General features: G+C 39.4%; 1 protein-coding gene across 1 annotated transcript in view; it reads left to right on the top strand.

Annotated features, from left to right (window-relative positions):
* The window catches only part of LOC125240856 (innexin inx1), an 80516-nt gene extending 60750 nt beyond the window's left edge, over positions 1–19766 (top strand). Inside the window, exons 5-8 of the mRNA XM_048148997.1 lie at positions 13669–13826; positions 17323–17517; positions 18555–18716; positions 19307–19766. Of these exons, the coding sequence (XP_048004954.1) occupies positions 13669–13826; positions 17323–17517; positions 18555–18716; positions 19307–19361 (570 nt within the window). The 3' untranslated portion in view covers positions 19362–19766. The remainder of the gene's footprint in view (positions 1–13668; positions 13827–17322; positions 17518–18554; positions 18717–19306) is intronic.
* The last annotated feature ends 747 nt before the right edge of the window (positions 19767–20513 follow it).

Below are 20513 nucleotides of genomic sequence, written 5' to 3'. Positions count from 1 at the left end.
ATAGTTCTACAGTGGCCTAGGGTTCCAATTGGTTGACTGTACATTATTTTATAAAAAAAATGCTTGAAAAGTATAGTGCAAAAAAATTTACCTTCCTATCGAAAAAAATCGCCTCATAAATGTGCTCTTATTTTTACACATGACTGAACAGAAAAGTGACACTTTGTTCCCTCATGAGTGTAATGTATGAAAATTTCACAAAGCTTTTGAATATTCCTAATTAAAAACTCCACATTGGTATTTGGTGCCTATCTTCAGCGATCAATTGAGCCGATAAGTGCGGTATGCAGCCAATTACCAGCAAGTGGTCATTGACCCCTGATCTGTCGTGAATGGCCGCTTATGCACGAGGCCTATTTATTGACATTTTACATATAAGATAGTGAATAAAGGTTCGTTTAGAATCCTGGTGTGTGATCGATTAAGATCATCATATATACGATGTAACATGAAAACACCGAGAGTTGAAACAACCACTGACCTATCATTTCGCTTGCGCCTAAAGACTGCTGAAGTGTGCAAAAGAGAAGCTTTCACGTGTATGATCATCCTATGAGTGCAAAAGAGGCAGACTACAAATGAAAAAACGTGACCATTTTTGATGACAGGCAGCGGCCGCTAGCGGCCTATTCAATTTAAGTTAACTTAATCTTACTTTTCAGTACAAAAAGTTGTATTTAGAGGATACAGTGAGTGATTTCCGTTACGCCGTGTCTTGCGTGGGCGACGGTCGCGCGATGGTCGCGCGACGGCGATGCGATGCATACGAAATCAAACCTTATCGATATGGAAGTATGACACGCGACGGCGATGGTCGCGCGACGGTCGCGCGACCGTCGCCCACGCAAGACACGGCGTTAGGATGAAACAGCTGAAAAAGTTATTCACGTTATCATACATAATTTCTGAATTTAATATTCCCAATGACACTTGACATAGTTTTGATCTGACTTTTGATATTCGACAGTTGTTCTTTGTCATCCTACTTCAATGAAACAACAGTGTGTTCTGACCAAATTTCAATTCAAGACTTTGACATATAAACATTTTTGAATTTGCCTGTTTACAGTGTTAAATAACTACAATTTGAATAAATGAATAACTCGATATTTCTTAGTACAAAATACATTTTTGATAGCGATGACGCCATTATGGAATGCAATCTCGTTCTCGCGAGATCTCTTTTGTACGAGATCTCGGTCATTTTTAGCGAGATTGATCTCGGCCGAAAAATTGACGAGATCTCGCGAGATCAACGAGATTGAACTCAAGCATAAAAAGCTCGCGAAATGACTAGACATGTTTCTTTCCCAAGCTGTAAATTATTTATATGATTTATATGCCATTTCGTGGCACTTCTCTCTTAGCCGTTTGTGTGGATGTATGATTATTATTATTATTTTTTTTTAATTAGCCTCTTTTGTGTCCCACTGCTGGGCAAAGGCCTCCCCTCGCTTTCTCCACTCGACCCTGTTGTTGGCATTTTCCCACCATTTCGGGTAGAATGCGTCCAGGTCGTCCCGCCATCTCCTTTTTGGTCTGCCTGCACCCCGGCCTGCCCCGTCTATGGTGTTTCGCGGGTCCCAGTCTGTAAATATTTTGGCCCACCTTTCCGGGTGCATGCGGCAGACATGTCCAGCCCAGTCCCACTTTAGCTTAGCGGTCTTGACGCCCACATCTGCAACTCCAGTTCTGGAGCGTTTATTTATTTATGTGTCGGTAATATTGATTATTTATGTGTCGGTAATTTTTGTGTAAGTATATATCCTTTATTTATTTTGCTTCTTAGGTTAAGCTTTTTATAATATGAATATAAAAGTAAAATACAAAAACACATACAAAACAATATAAAATATATATATATACACATTATAAAAAACCTAACCTAGGGTGCCGCCAGCAGCGGGGCAGGGCCCAAGCTGCCGGTGGTTAGGGCCGCAGAGAGAGGAACCGTCGGACTATCCGCGCTGTGTCCAAGATCACCGCCTTCTGCATCTGGCCCTTATTTCTAAAAATTTATTATTTCATTTGAAAACTCTCTTTCTTGCACGTACTTGATGATTCTATTTTTAGCTGTGTTTAACTCGTCAGCTGTTAGGTAACTCGAGCTTTGCTGACGCCGCGAAGCCACTCGTAGTATCCAGGCGAGTACGCGGGTGCAATGAGTCATGTTGCTATGCTTACATATTAATTCATTGATAATATCGCCGTCTGTTTGTTGACATGTTACCGCGTGGCTTTGTTTTGATATTTTAACCTCTTGATCCGTAGTGAACGTGGGCCTTTCTTGATTTTCACTGTATGATGACAGCCAGTTTGGTCCATTCCACCAAAGATGGTGTTTTAATAACTGCTGGGCCGTGATTCCGCGACTAGCGCAGTCGGCCGGGTTTTCTTCGGACTTGACGTAGTTCCAACAAGTCGGTGGTATGATTTTTGTAATTTTCGTAACTCGGTTAGCTATAAATGGCTTCCACTTGCTAGGTTCGCCATTTAGCCAGCCCAAAACTGCTGTACTGTCAGACCAGCAGACCATTTTGATTTGGTTTTCTGACAGAGATAGCTTGACTTTCTCCATGAGGGCTGATAGAAGTAGAGCTGAACACAGTTCTAATCTCGGCAAGGACACAGCTTTTTTCGACGGTACAAGTCTTGATTTTGCTGCTATCAGTACCGGCGGCGACGTTGCTTTTTTGTCGTCGGTGGAGATAACACGGCAGTAGATTGCACATGCGTATGCTTTAGTTGATGAGTCACAATAACGGTGTAGTTCGATTTCTTGATTCTTGCAGGTATTTAGCCAACGCGGGATTTTGATATCTTTGATAACTTGGAGGTCTTGTGAAATTGTGAACCATTCTTTCTTGATATTTTGTGGTATTTGATCGTTCCATCCGATGTCATTTGATATGACATTTTGAAACAGTAACTTCAGTTTCGTGGTTACTGGTGACAGTCATCCCAGAGGGTCAAATACTTGTGCTATATTCGACAGCAACTCTCTCTTCGTCATTGTGATTGATGTTTGAGTTGGGAGTGGTGCAATTTTTAGTTGGAAACTGAATACATCTTCCTGAGGATGCCAGCGTAGACCCAGCGTTTTCGTTGTTTCTTGATCTTTAAATTCGAACGTTTCTTGCTGATCTTGAGTCTTACTAGCTCCTTGCAGTAGTTCGGGCGTGTTTGATGCCCATTTGCGAAGATTAAATCCTCCTGATTTTAATAAATTGATCAAATCTTGTTTCATTTTCTTCGCTGATTCGAGATCGTGACAGCCGTGTAGAAGATCATCCGTGTAAAAACTCTCTTCAACGACTTTAGCCGCTTGAGGATAGTTGTGGCGTTCGTCGTTAGCCAGCTGTCTTAAAGTCATCATAGCTAACCATGGAGCAGCCTTGGTGCCATATGTTGTATGTTGTTAGAGCGTATTCACGGAACCTTTGATGTTCATTGTCTCTCCATATGATTTTCTATTATTTTTGATCTTGAATGTTCATACCAATCATTCTAAACATTTTTTCAATGTCTGCCACGTACGCGACCTTGTATTGTCTCCACTTGATGATGAGTGACAATAAGTCGTGTTGTAAATTGGGTCCGCTGTACATGATGTCGTTCAAACTTGTCCCATTTGACGTTTTGGCAGACGCATTGAAGACCACCCTATGAGATGTAGTTGCTGACTCAGGTCTTTTCACGCAATGATGTGGCAAAAAGCACTCCTTTGTCGAGTTGGGTGGCCCGTCGACTTCGTCTGTACATTCGCGCATGTGGCCTAAACTAATGTATTCTTGTATAAACTTCTTGTACTCCTTTTCGATATTTTGATCCTTTCGAAATTTCATCTCGAGTTGTCTGAACTATGCTATAGCTATGTTCTTTGAGTATCCAAGCGCGTCTTCCTTATCTGGCTTCAACGGCAATCGAACGACATATCTTCCGTCCTCTTCTCGAAAAGTAGTTTCGCGGTAGAAGTCTACACAATGTTGATCTTCTGATGACAAATTTGATGTTTCATTGATGTCTTCAATGGTTCAAAAGCGCGAGATATCACTCATGTTGTTGACGATGGTGCAGCATTGTTGATACGATGGCAATGGGACCTTTCCGTTAATGATATACCCGAGTTTCGTTTTCTGGGCTACGGGGAGGTCGTCGTCTTTTACTATGGTTCCATTTTGGACGAATTTGGCGTAGATTTCTGTTCCTAATATGATATCAATCTGTCGGCTGATGTTGTAATCCGGATCTGCCAGTGGTAGTCCTCTTAAATATGACAAATCGGGCTTGACGAAGGTTTGATTCGGCAGTGGCAGAGTGAGTTTATTCATGATAAATAGCTCGGCGTCAAATTGAAAGTCACAATGCAGTGATGACAAAGTGACGTTTATAACGCCGTTACAGGAGTTTCCATTAATTCCGAGGCCGTACATAGTGTCGTCACAGCTTTCCTGGGGTATTCGGAGAAGTTGAGCCGCAGTCTCCGTGATCAATGACATCTGTGCTCCAGGATCAATAAACGCCCTCAAAGTGTGATACTTTCCATCTACTGCCCTTACTTTGATGAGGGCGGTAGGTAATAAAACTTCTATATGTTTTCTACATTCTTGCGTAATACTTGCAACAGTTTTTCGCTTATTAAATGGATCGGAAGTCTCTTGTTTCTGACTGTAGGCATCATGCACGAGCGTGTTATGTCGTTCATGACACGTGCGGCATCGACTCGTTGAAAAACATTCCTTATCGTAATGATTATAAAGGCAATTTTTGCATAGATTCAATCTTGCAATAGTGCTTCGTTTGCTTTCTGGTCTTGCACTTTGAAATGTTTCGCAATTAAATATGCCATGATTTTTATTACAAACTGGGCAATGTTTTCTTTGATAATAACTTGATTTAACATCATTTGATTTATTTTGTGATAATGATGAATCTTTTATGCCCATAAATGATTTGTAATAAGGTTTTCTTGGTGCTTCTGATTGCTGAGATGTTTTTGGTGTGTCCAACTTGCGGCGGCTAGCTTCATATGATGTAAATTTCATTTCTAGAAAATCTAGGAAGTCCTTTAAGGTCGGCAAGTCACGTGGGTTCTTCAATGATTCGACGTACTCCGTATGACTTTCCGGGTCCAATTTTTGTTATAGAATATGGACGATAAGGGGATCCCATGACACGATGTCCACGCCTAGGTTCCTGATGGCGTTTAGGCACTCGTTGGTGGTGTCATGTAGGCGCTTGATTTGTTGATATGATTGTTGTTGCATTGTTGATAGCGACAGCAGGTTGTTGAGGTGTGCGGTGAAAATTAGCTTCGTGTTGTTGTACCTGTGATTTAGGATATCCCAACAGGTTTCATAGTTTTCTGAGCTAATGTTCAGATGTTGAATGAGTTTTTCAGCTTCACCTTTGACCTTATTTTTCAAAAATTGCATCTTCTGTGCATTGGACATCGACCGGTTATGATGTATGGCTTCATTAAATAAATCCTTGAATGAAACCCACTGTTGATAGTTTCCACTAAAGGGTGGGATGTCCATGACGGGGGTTGATTTTTCACGGTGGACCATGGACCATATTTTGGAATTGATAGATTTTTTCATATCTTGGAATTTCTTCTCATATTTGCAAAACGTTTGATTATAAGTTTCGTCGTTTTCGAAAAGTTCACTGTCGATGTCCCAGTGAAGAGTGTCAATAGTTGTCCAACGAGACTGTACTGATTTAAGTAAATCTTCCAATTCCCACTTTTCATTTACTGTGGAGAGGTCGATGTAATGTAGAGTACGTGCGAAGGCCTTGAAGTTGCTCTGTTGCTTTCTCATCTTTTCTGACAACTTGGTAGCATCGACGCTTGGTTTTTCGGTGATATTGAAAATAGGTGCAATTGCGAAAGCAGAATTGCTTTCTTGATCTACAGATTGATGGGTAGGGACAAACAGACAGGGAAAACCAAGGTATATTGAGTACTAGCTAGGAGCACGTATAAACGTAAACTAATGCATAAATCGATGTATGGCGTAATCGCAAATACAGCAATTAAAATAAAGTCATAATTATATTAATTTTAATGCTGACGCGAGAAATGTGCGATGCTTGCATTGTACACTATTTAATGATGGTAGGGATAACCTTGATTTTTATAATGTTAAATTTTTATCCTTTCATCAATAAAGGCATACGTTGCGGATTTTTTAAGTAGTCTCTACTGTGTACTTGTTCGCGGTTGGCATGACAACGATTTCGAATTTGGCACTCTCTTTGTGAGGTAAATAATTTATGTTAAACAATGTAAAATACATCAAACAAATATGAAAAAATAGTCAAGATAAATATTTGTTTCATAATAGCAATCATTCTTATTATTGTTATCCTTATCTTATTATTGTTATCAGAGGGTAGCGTGCGCGCGCGACGTAAACATCGTTTGCGTTGCGGTCCGTCTAATTATTACTATAACATTGCTTAAAGTGACAAGTTACGATCTAATTGTGTACCAAATAAAGAACCAAGTGACTATTTATATAGTACAGCAAAATTTGTTGTGGTTTAGTTACATTTCGTGTGTGGAAAATCAGTTTAAAAAGACAGTGGGTTTGCTAACAAATAACGGCCGTGCATCAAGTTCAAGGACGCCCGGGTATCGTTTGGCCGCGCTCAGCTGTTGCAGGACAGTTGCTGTTTTATTTATATTCTTCAAATTAAAAGTAAGACATACTGTGACAACATGAAGTGCTTCGCTTGTCCCCACGCACTTAGCGAAGATGTGATGGTGAAATGTAGCCTATGCAATGGCACCTACCACTACGATTGTGTCAACATACCTTTCGAAGTATATAAGAAGAACTTTCGATATGAAAATATGGACTGGCACTGTCCTTCTTGCACCAATGTGACGAGGCGTCAAAAAGGTGATGAAACGCCAGTACGGAAACATCACGAGTACTCGCCTCAGCGTAATTCAACAAATATGTCTATTTGTGACGACTCGCCGAAAGAGGATCAAAGTCGGGTCGATAATTCATTGTGCAATAGTCACAACCCTATGGAGGCCAGCATCCAGAATTTTTTGTGCAATTCCCTATCCACTATGCTGGACGAGAAATTAGGGTTAGTTCATAAGGACCTGGCGGCCATCCATACTAAATTGATGACAACAAAACAGGAAATTTTTCTTGAAATAAAAAAAGAAGTTAATTCAGCTATTGACAAAATAAAACAAGAATTTTCTGCCACCACTGACTGTTTAGAAAGACAAATCTCATGCTTTGGAGCCGACCTCTCATCGTTGGATATAAAGGTTAGAGAACTGTCGTCGGAAAATTCACGTCTAAACGCTGAACTGCTTGCCATGAAAAATAGTTGCAGCGAAATGCAAGAAACCTCAGTACTGCACGAGACCGTTGAGCAACTGAAGTTAGAGATCAACGAGAGAGATCAAGCATTACTCCTCAATGATGTTGAAATAAGCGGGGTTCCGGAGCATAGATCAGAGTCCACTATTCATTTAGTTCAAACCATTGCGCTTAAATTAGGCCTGAACTTTGACGATCGAGACATTGTTAGTGCAAATCGTGTTGGCCTGCCTCGAGCGAACGGTACTGAAAGTGGAAGAACCCGCCAGGACAACAGAGTGTCCAACAGTGAGAGCGCGTTAACCAGTACACATCATGACCTAACTAAAAACAACAGCACCGGGCCACGCCCGCGGCCACTCGTCGTGCGGTTCACTCGCAGAGCGCTCCGAGACGAACTACTGACGAGTGCACGCAGCCGCCGCGGTCTGGACTCCCGGGACATCGGCCCGCCTGATCACATACCTAGTAAACTTTTCGTCAACGAGCGGCTTACAAAAACAAACCGGATCATCTTCTGGCAGGCTCGACAGGCTGCCAATGCTGCAAATTGGAGGTACGTCTGGACGAGAGATGGACGTATCTACGCCAGGAGGTCCGATAGCAGCGAAAGTAAAGCTGTGCCTATTAAAACGGAGAAGGACGTTACCCGTGTTTTTGGCGTGGCCCCCGCCGCCCCATCGGCTAGTAAATAGGTGTAGTTGTGATATTTCAAGCATTGTAACAATCATTATATTATGTATGACTGTATTTCTTTATAATATTAAGTCTCAAATAATAAGAAAAATGCATACCGAAATGTTATACATATCTGCTTATATACATATTGTAATTTTTTCAAGTCCTAGAACTTACAATAATAATATAGCTAGTGATACCACAAAATCTCTGAAAATTTGTAAAATACAAACAAAATTATTATACTTGTATGCTCGTGCTGTAACTATCATATGTGTACTTGATATTGTTAACTCTTTTAATAGTAAGATTCTGACGGTTAGAAAATTACAACTATTTTTATACTTATGTACCCATAAATATTTTTTAAACCGGTTATTTATTTTCATGTACGACCTATATGTGTATTACGAATTAAATAAGTATTTATATAAACTGCATGATATTTATTATTTTATACTTCTACGTAATTTCCTTCAATTATACTCCCAAAAAAATCACCAACAAAATCACAACAATGTAACAACATTAAAAATCAGTAGTAGTGGCATAAAATTTAAAATGCATTTATTAACCATTGAACGCCGCCATATGAGTGTTCTAAAACAGTTACTCATTAATTGTCTGTTTTGCCAGTTAGTGTTTGCTTATGTTATTGAATTCATTAAAAATAAAAATCTTAAAATAGGCTTATTGAACGCCGGGTCGCTAGGGACCCGCCATGATGAGTTTCTAGTGGCCTTGAACCGTCATGCTGTAGATATCCTAGCCATTAATGAGACCTGGCTGCGCGCCGGCGAGGAGGCGCGCGCGCCGGCCCCGGCTGGCTACCGACTGCGGCACGCGCCGCGCCCGCCCGGCCAGCGCACACGCGGTGGGGGTGTAGGCTTCTACATAAGTAAGGATATTCGCACGCGTGTAATTACAACACCTATGACTCCCTCTGTTGAACAAATGTGGCTAGGCATCAAACTTAATAGTACTAAAATTGCCATTGGTACCGCGTATAGGCCCCCATGGCAGGGAGTAGACATTTTCCTGGATGCACTATCTGAGTCAATATGTTCCCTATCATCATATGACCATATCGTACTGCTAGGGGACTTTAATATTAATACTTTACGATCGCACGATCCTAATACACTTAAGTTATCAGATTTCTTGACAACTGTACAACTATCACAATTCGTTAATCAACCGACCCACTTTACCGATCATTCGGAGACTCTCATTGATCTGATTTGTTCAAATACAAAAATAAGCAATGTAACAGTGAATCACATACCCGATCTGAGTAGCCATGCGTTTATAACCACCGAACTCCGCATTAAGAAACCCAAACCTCTCCCAAAATGGGTAGTGTACAGACCGCTTAATGATATCGATATGCCAAGATTCCATGCTGACCTTGAATCTATTAACTGGGAACGTTTGGTTTGTGACAACGTCAATGACACCGTTTGCCATTTTAATGTGTCTATTTTACGGCTTTTCGAACTTCACGCGCCTTTTAAGAGATCCCTTATTAAAAAACAATCTCATCCGTGGATCACTTTTACGGTAAGAGAAATGATGAGACTCCGTGATGAAGCATACGCAAGATATCGTAATTCAGGCCTCGACACACACAAACAGTATTATAAGGACTTAAAAAGCATAGTTAGTGCTGCCCTTTATACTGAAAAGTCAGCCTTTTTTAAAACCCGTATAACTGATAATGAAAAAAATCCCCGGCTGCTCTGGCAAAACATTAAAAGTAACATAGCTAACTTTAAAAAAAGCAATGATTTACCATCTAGCTTCAACAATCCAGATCAAATCAATAATCACTTTCTTAACTTACCTGGGGGTAGAGGCGTCTCCATCTCCAGTCTAACATACTATGAGTTCCATAGATTTGGCTCCAGTAGTTTCAGATTAAAACCTGTCGATGAATATGCTGTTCTCAAAGTCATTCAGTCTTTTACGAGTAACGCGGTTGGCACTGATGACATCACATTAAACATGATTGATCTCACATTACCCAGAACATTAAATATTATCACTAAAATGATAAATCAATCCATTATTACTGGTACTTTCCCAGACAACTGGAAATCAGCAATAGTTAAGCCAATACCTAAAACACCAGAGCCTACAGAGGTAAAGGACCTCAGGCCAATCAGTATCCTCTGTTCCTTGTCAAAAGTATTGGAAAAGATAGTCTGCCAACAGTTGACTGCATTCTTAGAGACTAATAATATATTACCGAATAAGCAGTCTGGATTTCGAAAAGCGCGTAGTACCGCCACAGCCCTTTTGGACGTCATAGATGATGTACTCACGGCACAAGATAAAGGAGAAGCGTCTATCCTAGTCCTTCTGGACTTTTGGCGTGCCTTCGACACAATAAATATCTCGCTGCTTTTGTCCAAACTTGCGTACTATGGCTTTGATGAGGGAACAATAAAGTGGTTTGATAGTTACCTCTCTGGTCGTTCTCAAAGAGTAGGGCTACGTAATTCTTCCGGATTAACAGATTTCTCTCAAAATACCTTTGTGAATTGCGGAGTCCCTCAGGGATCGATTTTGGGACCGATATTGTTTATTTTATATGTGGCGGACATCTCAAGTTGCATACACAATTGCAATTTCCATATGTACGCAGATGATCTGCAAATGTACAAAACATTTCTCCCTCAGGAGACTCAGCCTGCTGTTGAGTTACTGAATCAAGATCTTGCACGTATTGTAGACTGGTCTGAACACTGTGATTTAGTACTCAACCCCACAAAGTCTAAATTTATAGTGCTCGGTACTAAAGGTCAAGTTCAAAAAGTTACCAGTTTGGGCCCTGAAGTACTCCTCGGTAAGGATCCTCTTGAACGAGTCACCATAGCACGTAATCTCGGGTTGCTTGTGGACGAACAGCTTCGATTTGAAAGACATGTTCTTGAAGTAGCTAAAAGCTGTTTTTATAGACTACGAGTCCTGTACCAGGTGCGCGAACATCTTAGTGTAGACCTTAGGATACAATTATGTGATACACTAGTATTATCACGTCTTAATTATGTCGACACAGTAATCAACGGTTGCCTACTGGCTCGCTCTAAAACTCTTCTTCAACGCATTCAAAACGCCTGCGCCCGTTTCTGCTTCCCCATCCCTCCCCGAACACATGTCACTCCCTATCTCAATAGCGGTAAGATGTTGAAAATGGATGCACGACGTTCTTTGCACTTTGCTTGTCTGCTTTTCGGTGTGATCCATTATCAACAACCTCCGTATCTCTACAATAAATTAAAGTTTTCCACCCGCCCGACCAGAGAAGCTACTCGACTAATCTGTCCGAGACACGGCAGTGCAGCAGCATTTCGTGGCAGTTTTCGTTACTCTGCTACGAAATGCTGGAACAACATACCTCCTCCTATTCGTAATGCCACGTCTATATTCACTTTTAAATTAAAATTTAAAAAATATCTTTTTAGTCTGCAGATGCCGTGCTCGCTGCGTTCCGTGGATTCTTATTAATATAATATTATACGTATTTTCTATTGCCTCATTAAACCAAAATATACAGTTTCAATTATAATTAAATATTATTTTAATATATCTTTTATACATAATAATAATGGTACATAAAAGTTAAACCCTAACCGTCACGTCAGTATCTCAAAATTTATATAAACCTGCCCTTAACTGTTTCGATAACTAGTATCTTTGTGTATGCATATTTCCAACTACAACTGTTCCCCTCAATATCTGTGTTCTTGTGCTCTGCAATATTATAGATTTGCCATTACCTAGGTAATAGTTCTAAAGCTACCCCTCAACCCGGGGCGCTACGGAAGACCAGCGCTGTGGTACTCATATCATAGCATATGCTGAGTGGCGTCCTTTTGTTGCCACTACACAGGCGCCAATGTTTCTTCCACAATCCCTGTTTATTTTTTTTTGTTCTACTGATGCACCATCTATTTTTGCGTTTATCTTTGTGTAACTGGTTTTAGGTGTAATCAGTATCTAGTACCTTAAATGTTTAGAGAGTAAGTTGTTCTTGTAACGTAGGTTAAGGCGCCATATGTAGAATGGTTTATACAATAAATGATTTTTATCTTATCTTTATCTTTTATCTTTATTCATTGCTATATTGTGATTATTTACAAGAATAAACCCACAAACCGGCCAATCTCGCGAGATCTCGAAATTGGCGAGATCTCGCGAGATTGGTTTCATGAATTCCCGAGATCACGCCTGGGCCCCAATCTCGTCGAGATTGCATTCCCTAGATGTAATCTTGGCTCTGAATTCATTTAAATGACAGTTTTACGAATAATATAATTATACGTTTTAAATAATTTCCTACCCACAAAATTTAAATTTTGAAAAACATAGTAGACCGATTTTCCCCCGACCGCGACATAGTAGACTGATTTTCATGAAACATGGCTAAGAACACTCCCGACTAACTGAGCTTTCAGACAAAAAAAAACTAAATCTAAATCGGTTCATCCGTTCGGGAGCTACGATGCCACAGACAGACACACACACAGACAGACAGACAGCAGACGTCAAATTTATAACACCCCGTCGTTCTTGCGTCGGAGGGTAAAAATACATCCGAATAAACTAAATTAAAATACAAAAAAAAGAAAAATTACCTGTTTACTTACCTATCCCATATAATTTTTTCCCCTACCATTGGTCTCAGAAACATTAACAAGTGTAGTGGCAGAGGGCCGCGAAACGCCCGCCTGTGTAGTCGCGCGGCACGTATTGTTTTTCTGAGTATTAAGTAGTAATTTATTAGTACTAGTGATCTTTTTTGCTTCTGTTTTATAATATAGGTAACGGTGGATATTAGTGAAAACATACATACATATAATCACGTCTATATCCCTTGCGGGGTAGACAGAGCTTGCATTGATGTGAATACAAACGTTCACGTATATGTATACAAATAGGTATTAATTTGAATAAAAATATATGTATTTGTATGTAAACAGTAACTGAATATACAATCTGCATATTACTTCCAAGCCTACACATAAATACAAAGAATACCTATGGTTAAAATCTCAGGTTAAAATACATTGCAGATTATTCTGATACTTTGCAAATTTCAATAAGTTAATTTTATAATTAAGGATATTTACCTATGCTAGAAACTGTTCGGAAAGTCAAGAGTCGTGTAATGTATTGGACCCCATACATTTCACGACTCTTGACTTTCCGAACAGATTCTATTTATAAATATTTACCTATGCACCTGACTGTACTTAAAATAGGTACACATTACATTGCCATGGCGCATACCATAGGTGATGTATACCTACCTAAAGTTTAGGGAAGGTAAAAAAGTAAATGACCATTTTATAAAAGTAAGTCATAAAATATTTTCGCATTTTATTTCATTGGACCGACCGACCGGCGCGGCGACCCTAACCTATTATCACACCGGCCGCAGTCGTCGAGCGTTGTGCGCTTGAAATGCTCCGTTTAGTCAAAGCCGTTAAGTTAATTATTCTTGACCGCTAGAAAGTTTAGGTAAATAAAGCGTAGGTATTTGTCGTTTTGCGGGGAAGGGAAGTATCTGTTACGTTAGTAACTTATTATTAATCTGTGATAAAACTTTAACAATCTTTTCACTTTCCAGGAGCACAAGATGTACGCCCTCCGCTACTTCGGCTGCGAGTTGCTCTGCCTCATCAACATCCTGGTGCAGATGTGGCTGATGGACAGCTTCCTCGGCGGGGAGTTCTTCACCTACGGCACCAGGGTCCTGGGTTACAGCGATGTGCCTCAGGAGTTGAGGTACGGCCTTTAGTACACCGTGTTTTTGTTTTAGAAGAACAAATTACATATTTCTTTATTTTAAAATCATGATATCACGTCAATACACTTTTAAAAAAAAACATAATTGTATGCATCGTCAGTGTAGTTATGATATGTATTTCATAGGTGGCGCTTAAATATCGAGGTACAATTCTTAGTATGAAGTATGTAAATCCTATATCAATAATCCTTGGTTGGAAAATCAGTTTGATAAGACTGAAGGTGCAAATAGAGGAAATGTAAATATTTTATAAACTCATAAGGACCAACTTTCAATCAAGCCCGAAAGGTATTCGATCGATTTGGATTTAACATAATTTCCACGCTTATTGTATTGTTTCTGTATTATTTGTGTGATTTAAGATCCTGCATTGCGATTTTATTATTACTAGTTTTAAATAGCGAAATTTTCTGCTTTACTTGCGAATTTACGCTTTCCTATAATTCGATGTTAATGATGACAACATAGTATATTTTTTATGCTTATCTTTTTGTTGTAGGTACATATTATGTTGTTTGTAGAAGTCGCATGTTTGTCATTTTATGTGATAAAATTATCAACTAATAATACATTATTAAATCTAAACAAAACTTATCTTCCACTAAGTCAGCATTTAATACTAGGAAATTATTTTTGCGACACTTGCGACATCTAGTGTCGAGTAGCGGTACTGGTAAGTCCGCTACATGACTTCACACCATGCAATTTGATGTAGAGAATTATCTATGTAGTATTTGTCTAAGCCATTGCTTATTTACTGACATAATGTATAAATTTATGACTGCATCATTTTTTGACGTGGGTCTATTGGCTACGTGCACGACAATTACGCCCACTACCATGTGAACTTGAAGTGGAAAATGTCAAAACTTGACATGTAAACAAACATATATTTTAACGATTTTTCGATAATTTTAAATAAATCGAATAACAAGAGCTACTATTTCAAGTGTAATTTAGGTAGATAGATTATAAAAACATGGATATAATAATAAAAATCAGTTTCCAAAGCATTACTCGCGGTATAAACTTCCAACCCCAGACCACAGAAAGAGGCAATAAATTGGTGCTGGCAGGGCATATAAGGAATCTTGAAGAACATAGGAGTAATGGTAGAAGTTCTACGAGCGAGTGATATGGTATTCACTAAACCTGCGTCCCGTTAATGCCATATAAAACAAATCTAAACGTAAGTACCTAGTTATGTCCGCGGCCGCAGAAATATCCGACACGGGCCTATTCCCAGGCTAGGCCTGAATCTTTAAGCATAATCTTTTACGGTAGCAAAAATACTAACAGCGTATTGAACAATATTAGGTAAATAAAGCTTAAATATAATTTATTATAATGTTTTGTTTTGACATGTCACTTAAGTTTTCTTTTCACAGTAGCTATCCATTTAGTTCTTTGATCCAATTTCCAGTGTACCTACTCTAAGAAACGCATAGAACGTGTAACGACTATTTTTACAATTAACAACGAAACAACATTGGTGCCCCATATCAAACATTACACATTGTATTATATTTTATGAGTTTGACAGTGACTAACCACAATCAGTGTCGATTTTGACCACCGCAAGCACTGCGATCGCTTTGCTTACCCCCTCCATACACTTCGCACGAAGCCAATAGCGAATGTTGCAAAACAGATTTAAGTGTTTATTCATATAGGCTACTTGACTCCTAGTCAAATCAGCTTCTTTTTAAGAACTGTCAAAACGAATTTCAACGTCTTGCTAATATGGAATAAATGTGTAATGGAATTGAGTGACGTCACAGTCGACTCAGTTACTTTATATATTTCTATCTGACTTATTAAATATAAATTGGAATTAAAAATAACTTCTATCCATGTTTTTCTTATATTAATCTGATGCTTTATTTCGTGCATGGTATAAAATATTTTAAGTACCTACAGTCAAGTTCCCTATTGCATACGAATTGACTCAAGTCAGTGACATTGACGCTGACAATTCTATGTCTATTTCTGGGTTGATAAGTAGAGAGCGGATTTCATGTAGCGATTTAAATATTAATATGGATATGACTAGTGCAATTATTTAAATACATGTCATGTGGTTATGTCATATTACATCGCACACCACAAACTTCGCTGAATAATAAGATTAAATTAATGATATTTTTGCAACAAAGTATATTTAAAGAAAAGTTTTGTTTTCTAAATAAAGGAGTTTGTATACAGGAAGCAAATTATTTACATTTTTCTATTATTTGAATTGTGAATACAAGTTTTTAATCCCCGACGCAAAAACGACGGGGTGTTATACGTTTGACGTGTCTGTGGCGTCGTAGCTCCCGAACGGATGAACCGATTTGGATTTAGTTTTTTTTTGTCTGAAAGCTGAGTAAGTCGGGAGTGTTCTTAGCCATGTTTCATGAAAATCGGTCCACGGGTCGCGGACGAAATGAAAACAGGTCGCGGTCAGGGGTTCTTTCAAAATTTTAATTTTGTGGTTAGGTTATTACTGTGAAAAGCGCAGAAGAAATATTAAAGCACAAGAATAAATAAACTATTTAAAAAATGTACAAACATTTTATTATCATAATCTTTGCTCAATATTCACAAAAGCATCCAAAAGGGGTTTTACTTTTATGTTTCGATATTTTTTTGTGTGCAGAAAAAATAATTAATTATGCGAGTCATATCCATATAAATATTTAAATCGCTACCAGAAATCCGCTCTCTATTGATAAGTAAGACTACTACTCAACATCAATATTTCTTTGTTGAACAGGCAATGTACAGTCAACCAATTGGAACCCTAGACCACTGTAGAACTATGTCATAGTGACGTTATAAATCAGATTGTAAGAAATCTCTTACTGCTTGTCATTTTGACATGGTTGTAGAGTGCCCTAGGGTTCCAATTGGTTGAGTGTACGGCGTTGTCACTCTTGGCCGACAGTAGGCTAGTTTCCTATACTTAAAATAAAATATTTTATGCAGTGCACGAAATAAAGCACCACATAATTAGAAGAAAAATATGGACAGTAAGTTATGTTTAAACATAATTTCTATTTAATAAGTCAAAGAGAAAAGTACTTAAATGAACTGACCGTGACGTCACTCCTCAGTATTTCATAGTAATTCCATATTAGCAAATCGTTTTGACAGTGAAAAAAAATGAAATGAAAATCAAAAATGAAATGAAAAAAGTATTTATTGACAGTTCTTAAAAAGAAGCTGATTTGACTAGTAGGAAACTAGCCTATTGTCACTATAGTGAAATATCCCTCAAGATTATCCATACTAATGTTATAAATGGGAAAGTGTGTGTGTCCGTTTGTTTGTCCGTCTTTCACGGCAAAGCGGAGCGACGAATTGGCGTGATTCTTTAAGTGGAGATAGTTCAAGGGATAGAGAGTGACATAGGCTACTTTTTGTCTCTTTCTAACGCGTGCGAAGCCGCGGTCAAATCCATACTTGACCACATCTAATTTTCAATTCCAGATTCGACCCAATGATCTACATCTTCCCTCGGGTCACAAAGTGCACGTTCCACAAATACGGTGCCTCAGGCAGTTTGCAGACACACGACAGTCTATGTGTGTTGCCACTGAACATAGTGAACGAGAAGACATATGTGTTCCTGTGGTTCTGGTACATCATACTGGCTGTACTACTCTCCATGCTGATAGTATACAGGTAAACTACAGTATAATAAAAAGTACTATAGCCACTCCCGCTCCCTGCTGAAAGTACCGCCCACCCCCTCTCGGTTACCTCACAGCACACCTCGGACACTGGCGATCAAATATATGAAAGAGGCGCGTTCCTAGCACACAGTCTAAGCTCGTGTAGGTGAACGCGTACCATGCTTGTATGACTGAGATATGATAACTCGACTGGTCGCGTTCTTGACAGGCGGTAACTGTGAGCACAGTATGATAAAGAGTACTATCGTACAGTATGGCCACAGCTCTCCGCTGAAAACGCCCCGCCCGTTCTCGGTTACCTCTCAGTTATCGCCTGTTAATAACGCGACCAGTCGACCTGTTATATCTCACTTATACAAGCATGGTACGCGTTCGCCTACACGAGCTTAGACTGTGCGTAGGAACGCGCTTTCTTTCATATATTTGATCGCTATTGTCCGAGGTGTGACTATAGACTGATTTAGGTAGTATATACAAACTTCTGGTCAGACCGGTTTGGCTTAGTCGATAGTGACCCTGCTAAGCCTCGATCCTGTGTTCGAATTCTTGTAAGGGCATTTATTTGTGTGATGAGCACAGATATTTGTTCCTGAGTCGTGGATGCTTCCTATGTATATAGGTTTGTATTTATCTATATAAGTTGTTTTTTTTTTAATTATAAATGGGCTAACTCTCGGCCACAGACTAGCTAAAGACAAAGACGTGGCGATGGAGTGAGCTCGCCCAGAAGATGCCTGTTCACCCTAGATTTGAAGATTACCGGGCTATATATATCGTCGCCTAGCACTCATACGCACGCTTTGCTTAGTTTGGGGCTAGGTTGATCTGTGTATGATATCCCGACAATATTTCGTCACTACTTTGAAATAATCTCGTATATCACACTGCTCCTCAAAGTTAAAACGCAGTAAGTCTACATGCATTCCATACATACTTACTACATTTTTCTTTTCATTGACAGAAGATACAAGTTTTTTTCAAAGTAGTGACGATTTACATTTATTTAATTTATCTTATCTTCAACAGATTAATAATCATCTTCGTGCCATCGATCCGACCGCGCCTCTTACACGCCCGTTCGCGCTCCATAGCGATGGAAACCGCCGCCGCCGTCAGCAGGAGATCCGACGTTGGTGACTGGTGGCTACTATACATGCTGGCTCGGAACATGGACCCCATTATATACAGGTAAAACAATAAAGGGTACACGCTGTATAACTTCAGGGTACACCCTGTGTAACTACAGGGTACACCCTGTGTAACTACAGGGTACACCCTGTGTAACTACAGGGTACACACTAGCGGTTAGAAGATCCAACATTGCCGACTGGTGGCATGCTAGCTCGGAACATGGACCCCATTATATACAGGAAAACACTAAAGGGTACAACTAGAGGGTCTCCGTATAACTAGAGGGTCTACCTCTGGAGTTGCAGACGCACAGATGTCATATATACCATAGGTCAAGCAAACGTATCTACTTCGCGTGTCAAATAAACTCAGTATAATTAACTGAGTTGTCCGTCTTTAATCGCAGCTTGCTGCTTTCGGGCGTCAATTTTTGTCAGTTGAAGTCAACAAAAACAAAAAATGCCTCGTTACGTGATATTAAATTGCAACAACACAAAAATGATGAACACTCAAGTGCCTGAGGCTGATTTAAAATCACAGGCAAGTAACAATATCTTTTGAGTAGAGACGATGTGTTTGTCTATTAGAAGTGCTCATTAGATGTCGCTCCTGAGCCAACCTATTCAATTTACTTTTTATCATTCCAGGGAATTCATAGCGGAGTACTCAAAACAGCTGAGTGAGAAGCCCTCGCGTGCGTGACAACCAGCCAGACCCTCGGTCTCTTTCGTCGGCGTGTGACGCGCCCGTGTCCACTCCGGGGTACACCCTGTATAACCTCGAGGTACACCCTGTATTAACTTGAGGTACACCCTATATAAACTTCAGGTACACCCTGTATCAACTTGAGGTACACCTTGTGTAACCTCGAGGTACAGCCTGTATAAACTTGAGGTACATCCTAACGAGGTACACCCTGTATAAACTGTACCTGTTGTGTAAACAAGGTGTATCAGATACACCCTGTAAAGTATCTGTTAATTTTAATATACCTTTAGTATTGCAAGGTACGATATATATATGTAAAACTTATCCAAAGTCCAAGGTACATTTTTGATTTTTTCTACTCCCGTACTGTTATTCGTGAGTTACAAGGTCGTGCATAGAACTTAAAAACCCTACATAAAAGATGTCAGTACAAGTCTATCTAGTCTATACCCTGAAAACATTTAGTAGAAGTAGCACGAAATAGCTGTTACAGTTCAGTAAATACATTGCTACCAACTTAACAAACCAATTCGCAGAGTCGAGACTCGAGACTGCTTCGTTTTCTGCTGCGTTCATTGGCGACGCGTCGAATCGCATTCGAATGTATGAGAACTCGATTCAACTCGGCTCGATTCGTCTTAGTGGCCAGGCTTCAAGGAACCATACCATAGACAGTTTTATTTTCATGTTTGCACTCAAACTGCATATTCAAAATGGTAGGCGGTCCACTAGATAACTAAGATGACTGAAAGTAGGTATTTGTTGATTTATAATTTTCTTTCAAAATAAGTGCTTGGTCGTAGAAAAAGTATTGTATGCAACGGTGTTTAACTGAGTCAAAAAATGCTCGTGGCGTCTTTATTAACAATTTTCGGCTTCGCCTCAAATTGTTACCCACGCCACTCACCTTTTTTGACCTCTTTTAACCACCAGTTGCATAAAATACTATTAATGTTTACTACTGAAAGTGTTAAAAAAATTATAAAAATACCGAAAATACGCGTTCAATAGTCAAATATAACTCGATAATCTCATGTCGTTATAAGACTAACGGTCTCCCCAAACCTATCGACGCGGAATCGATTCTAGTCGACTAACGAGCGATTGTTGGTCAACGAAAACCGATTCGGAGTCGATAAAGGGGAG

The sequence above is a fragment of the Leguminivora glycinivorella genome, chromosome Z, assembly GCF_023078275.1.
Source record: "Leguminivora glycinivorella isolate SPB_JAAS2020 chromosome Z, LegGlyc_1.1, whole genome shotgun sequence".
Taxonomy (NCBI): Eukaryota; Metazoa; Arthropoda; class Insecta; order Lepidoptera; family Tortricidae; genus Leguminivora; species Leguminivora glycinivorella.
This window is presented reverse-complemented; position numbering and strand designations above follow the sequence as displayed.